The 5,572-nt window shown below is 49.7% G+C and overlaps 1 protein-coding gene and 1 long non-coding RNA gene across 2 annotated transcripts; both read left to right on the plus strand.

The window, feature by feature from the left end:
* The first annotated feature begins 675 nt into the window (after positions 1–675).
* Positions 676–1,717, plus strand: LOC109828407. The gene is made up of 2 exons (XM_020395411.1): positions 676–778; positions 1,101–1,717. Exons 1-2 carry the CDS (start codon positions 676–678, stop codon positions 1,715–1,717), a joined length of 720 nt encoding a protein of 239 aa, XP_020251000.1.
* Positions 1,718–4,394: 2,677 nt separating this feature from the next.
* Positions 4,395–4,822, plus strand: LOC109828406. The gene is made up of 4 exons (XR_002243675.1): positions 4,395–4,433; positions 4,501–4,572; positions 4,645–4,716; positions 4,786–4,822. It is a non-coding gene; the product is annotated as an uncharacterized LOC109828406 (long non-coding RNA).
* The last annotated feature ends 750 nt before the right edge of the window (positions 4,823–5,572 follow it).

Here is a 5,572-nt window from a genome sequence, read left to right on the forward strand (position 1 = left end):
AGGGGCTGAAATTCGTGGGGTTTTTTATGCAAAATTGGAACTGAAATTTTGGGATTGAATTCGTGTCCCTTTGGTGAAACATTGTGAGGGGTGCTTTATGCAAGAGGATCAAAGGGTTATTTGAGGGGTTAATTTGCAAAACAGCCCATAAATGTTTTAGGGGGCTTATTTGCAAAAGGGCAGCGAATTTAGGGCTGACATCCAATGAGTTTTGATCGCGAACTCATGATCAAAATTTTAATAAAGGCATGTGGAGACCAAACCAAGATTTTGTAGAGGGGCTTTTATGCAAAATTGGCTAAATTCTGCAAAAGGGCTCATTTGCAAACTTTAACCAAAATTGTGGGGTACCGGGGTGTTATATGATCGAATGTGACGATCATGACCCGGGTCACGCGTGTCCTTGACCTAAACTTTGGCCTTGAACACGAAGGGTATTTTGGGTATTTCACCAAAATTCACCGTGAAAGATGACAATCATCATTTCGCATGCATGAAATTTGTAGGTTTAACTAGACTTCAATTATGAAATCCTATTTATGTATAGGATTTTAATTAAAGTTCTCAATTTCCCTTTTAAATTTCGTGTATGCATATTTTAGATTTCCCTTTTAAATTTCGTGTATGCATGTTTTAGATTGTACCTGACTTGTTGCTTTTCGTTGCAGATCGGCAATGTCTCCGCGTCGATCTCGACCCCGTAGGAGTCGTTCCCATTCTCAGCATAGTGAGGAAGAGGTTCCCTCAACATCTTCCCCTGCGGCCTCCTTTTTCGGGGGTGAGGATTTATGCAGATTATTATTTTTTGCATCCCTGATTGACCTCTTTTGCGGGTCATGAAGGAAGAACCGATACCTCTCTCGCGGAGGGTAAGGTTTCAGACTTGTTTTGCTTAGCCAATTCAAGTCTTCCGGTATATTGGGGCGATTTTGTGTCGTCCTACACCTTATAGGCCGGTGTATGTTACCACGTTATTCACGTGATGACGCATACCGTTCTTCCGGTGTAGGACACTCAAAATCGTCACTCCAATTATTCCGTGGATGAGCTTATCATTCTTCTTATGAATTTTCTGACTCCACCCTTACGCTTTATTGCAGTGGAATTTCCCGCGGGTAGCCTTCCCTCTCACGCCAACACCGGCTGTAGTCGGGAAGTTTTCTCTTCAGCCTCCCTTAGGCAGGTTGTTAGCCCACTTCCTCGGTTCGATAGAGGTCGCTCAGATGACTCTTGTCGCTTAGTACGGGAAGGAGGGCGCCATTGCTTGCGCCAGCTTATCACAGACGCCACCTTTACCGCTGATTCTACTTCCACTCAGGCTTTACAGAAGCCGAGCTTCTTGTTCGGGGATCATGTCGAGGACCCCGCTATACTGACTCTTGGAGAGGAGCACTGGCTGACTTTTGATGGTGGAGCTTGTTTGTACATCCCTTCGATTCCACGCCAATATTCCTTCAGTCACTTGAAGGGGCAGGCCGTGGACAGGCAGATGTCTTGGCCTCTTACTGAAGATGCTGAGCGGGTTCAGTGCGGATATGTCACTCACCACAAGACCCCCGGCTCTAACGGATATCCTGACGTTCGTGGTCTTCGACCTGGGATTATGGGTCTTGACACTGCACCCCCAGGCGAGGTGTCAGCAGCTGCTCTCCCACTCAGGCTTTACAAAAGCCGAGCTTCTTGTTCGGGGAACATGTCGAGGACCCCGCTATACTGACTCTTGGAGAGGAGCACTGGCTGACTTTTGATGGTGGAGCTTGTTTGTACATCCCTTCGATTCCACGCCAATATTCCTTCAGTCACTTGAAGGGGCAGGCCGTGGACAGGCAGATGTCTTGGCCTCTTACTGAAGATGCTGAGCGGGTTCAGTGCGGATATGTCACTCACCACAAGACCCCCGGCTCTAACGGGTATCCTGACGTTCGTGGTCTTCGACCCGGGATTATGGGTCTTGACACTGCACCCCCAGGCGAGGTGTCAGCAGCTGCCTCTACTGTGAGTAATCGTCTAGCTCTTTTGGGGAGACGGTTACCTCCACCAGAATACAGATGCTATGGCTGGGCTTCCTCACTAGCCAAAGGGTGGTGGGCTCGCATGACTGATTTCGTCTTGGCGCGCTGGGAGAGGGATCTGAAGAGCAGTGGGTTGTACGTGCCCATACGAGCTACTATGTACGGAATCCCAGTCAGCTGTCGCCATTTCTTGGCTTTGCTGGAGACCTACATGCCTGACAGCAACACTTTTCTGACCAGTGGTGGTGAGCTAGGGCTAGCCTTGCATGAGATGCATTATGTTTCGGGTCTTCCGATGGGAGATTGTCCGTATCAGGAGTATTTCCCCTCGAACCAGCAGCTGGAGTGTATGAAGAAAGATACTCCCGACATGTATGACACTCTCTGGGATCTTACCTGTCATTATCACACCTCCTTGGTTCAGACTTCTCCTCAAGCGAAGAGGAAGAGGCAGGTCAGTTTGAAGCAGTTTGCCTGCTATTTGTTTCAGAACTTGGAGGGTAACTCCGACGAGTCTGTTCATGAGCTAGATATATTGCCCCCTTCTGCGGTTAATGAGTTGCTGGAGAAGACTGAGGCTCAATCTTACACTATTGCCAGTGCTGAGGGAACTTTTCCCGCGGGGACCAAGTTTCGCTCTTTTCTCCGCCGTGCCCAGAAGTCCATTGGGCCCCGGACTCTATTAGCAGGCTATCTCGCCCTTTGGTTGAAGAAGTGTGTCGTCCCGCATCAGTCTTCAGACGCTCTACCCATCGAGGTGCTCTTCCCTGCAGTTCAGCTAGCCTACGGGAGAGAGCTTTCCCTGCTCCCAGCAATGGTTGCTAGCATCCATTGCGGGCTCAGGGGTCTGGTCAGTAGTTTCACACATATGGGCTCTGCACCATCAGCTGAGCTTGTTTGTCCGAAGGTTGAGCTCCCTTATGCATATCTGATGGCGTGGTTCGTTCTTCACCGTCCTGACTTGATGTCAGCGCCCAGTGTTGTTGACATCCCCGTCCCCTTCATACAGCTGTTGGAGAAGAGCAGATGGCTCGGGAACAAGTTTAGTGATGTGCAGCAAGAGCTTCGAGTCCGCAAGAGTTGGGAATTCTTTAAGTGTTTCCCTCATTTTTCAGGTCGCTATGGCGACGCGCTGGTTGATGAGGAGAAACCCAGAAGCGATCGGACTATTCTCGATGCTGGTTGTTTCCGGTGGCTAGTGAACATCCGTGTTGGATATCTTGTCCTCCGGGTGAAGAACCAGTGCTACATAGAGCCTTATCTCCCTTGCCGCTTTGCTCGCCAGTTCGGTTACGACCAACTGTATGTTGGGAATCCGAGCCGTAGCCTTCAGGTTGAGGGAGGATTGATTGATGGCGTACGAGCGTGGCTATGGACGATGGTGGGATGTACTGGAGCTCGCTTTGCTCTTCCTTCGTATAGGCGTAAGCCACTGATCACTTTCCTCAGCTGCAAGTGGTTGCTTTCTGCCTATGAGTCCATCAGCGTGAAGAGCCTCTCAGAGTTGCAGTCCGAGTATGCAGTCCGGGCTGCTATGGTGGCGATTCGCAAGGCTGAGCTTGCTCGGAAGCGGAAAAAAGGGCATGCCAAATCTCTTCTCACAGACGAAGAAGAGCTCCTCCCTACGGATGATGATGATGAGACCTCCGAGGAAGAGTGTGTGGATGCAGATACCGGCAGAGGGGATCTCGATACCGGTTTGTCCTGTCTCTTTTAATTTTCCTTTTCCATAAATGACAGCTCTTTTTCATTGAAATGGCTATTGTCATTTTAGGTAGGACAGCCGGTGATCATGAGCCCTCAGCTCCTACACACGTTGAAACGTGTGATAGGCCTGCGCATGTTCAACCCGTTGGCCCTCGGAGGGTGGGTGCTCCGAAGAGGAAGAAGACCGCCCATAAGCCCCATGACGGTCAGCGTCCCTATGGAGTGGACTTAGGGAGCACCGCTGATGGAGGGGGAGGTAACATTCAATTGCTCTTGCTTCAAGGTTGTTTACCTTTTGGGGATTTGTGACCATGTTTTGTGCTTCAGGTTTCTTCGAGGAGGGCGAACTCCCACCGGGTTCGGCGTCCCCTGGCGTTGACAACATGGATTGCTTTGTGCAACAAATGTGCGACGCTTTTCACGATGGGTCTTTGGGCATCGACCTTAACATCGATCTTGAGCAGATAAGTAATGTCGAGCCCACAATCCCTTATTCAGGTATATCCGCATCCAATGTCATTTTCCTTATGTAAGGTGAAGGAAGATTTCTCGTTTGAGCTTTCCTCATCCTTCAACATTTGGGTTACCCTGCAGATGTTGCGATGGAGGGGCCAAGCTTCTCGAAGCCGGATGCCGGCTTATTAGCTGACATGCTGGCTGAGCAGACTTCCAGAGGGACCGAGAGACCATTCTTCGGGAACGATTCATCTACCGGTATATATCTGATTTTCTCCCTCTTGCCCGATATTTCATATGACTAATGAATGATTGATTATCGCAGCGTCTACCATTGGAGTTAGCCCGGTATCTATCCCTGGCATATCCAGTTTGCCTCAGAGCGACGGGCTTGCAGGTATGTATACGATTCAGGGATATTGTACTTTCCTATGTTTATCTGTCTTTTGACTAATGAGTGCAATCATAGGACCAGCCGCTAGGACTGATTCTCATATGACTCCTGACATCCCTCAAATGCCCGCGGATAATGGATCTACAGGTATGCAGATCCCAATTCTTCTTATTCGTCTAAATTTTCATTTTGACTAATAAGAGAGTGTCATCATAGGACCAGCAGCTTGGGCCGATACTCTTATGACTCTTGGCATTCCGGCTGCATCTGAGGACATGGGGATTGCAGGTATTCATACGACCTTCTTATCCCGATTCTCCTTATTTGTCCAAATTTCCATTTGGGTTAACATAGGAATGTCACTGTAGGACCAGGCGTTCAGCCTGATACTGCTACAGTCCCCGGGGTTGAAAGTCCTCATAGCAGTGGTGCCTCCCCGTCTCTGCCGAGCGGTGTGAGCACTCCGCCTGTAGGGGCTGACGTACCCTCTTCTGCTGCTGTCCCGGATGTCGCAACGCGTTGACTGGCGTTGACCTAGGGTTACGCGTTGACCGGCGTTGACCCTTAGGGTTTTGAATCGTCGAACGTCGATTGGTGTGGATTTTCATCCTCGAACGTTGACTTTTGTCGCAACGCGTTGACTGGCGTTGACCTAGGGTTACGCGTTGACCGGCGTTGACCCTTAGGGTTTTGAATCGTCGAACGTCGATTGGTGTGGATTTTCATCCTCGAACGTTGACTTTTGTCGCAACGCGTTGACTGGCGTTGACCTAGGGTTACGCGTTGACCGGCGTTGACCCTTAGGGTTTTGAATCGTCGAACGTCGATTGGTGTGGATTTTCATCCTCGAACGTTGACTTTTGTCGCAACGCGTTGACTGGCGTTGACCTAGGGTTACGCGTTGACCGGCGTTGACCCTTAGGGTTTTGAATCGTCGAACGTCGATTGGTGTGGATTTTCATCCTCGAACGTTGACTTTTGTCGCAACGCGTTGACTGGCGTT

The sequence above is a fragment of the Asparagus officinalis genome, unplaced genomic scaffold (assembly GCF_001876935.1).
Source record: "Asparagus officinalis unplaced genomic scaffold, Aspof.V1 AsparagusV1_Un1322, whole genome shotgun sequence".
NCBI classification, from domain to species: Eukaryota; Viridiplantae; Streptophyta; class Magnoliopsida; order Asparagales; family Asparagaceae; genus Asparagus; species Asparagus officinalis.

Bases quoted from the DNA above. Each gene is read 5' to 3' on its own strand.
- LOC109828407 (XM_020395411.1), top strand. From the start codon at position 676: ATGTCTCCGCGTCGATCTCGACCCCGTAGGAGTCGTTCCCATTCTCAG. The intron at 779-1,100 runs GTGAGGATTTAT...GCTTTATTGCAG, and splicing joins TGCGGCCTCCTTTTTCGGGG to TGGAATTTCCCGCGGGTAGC.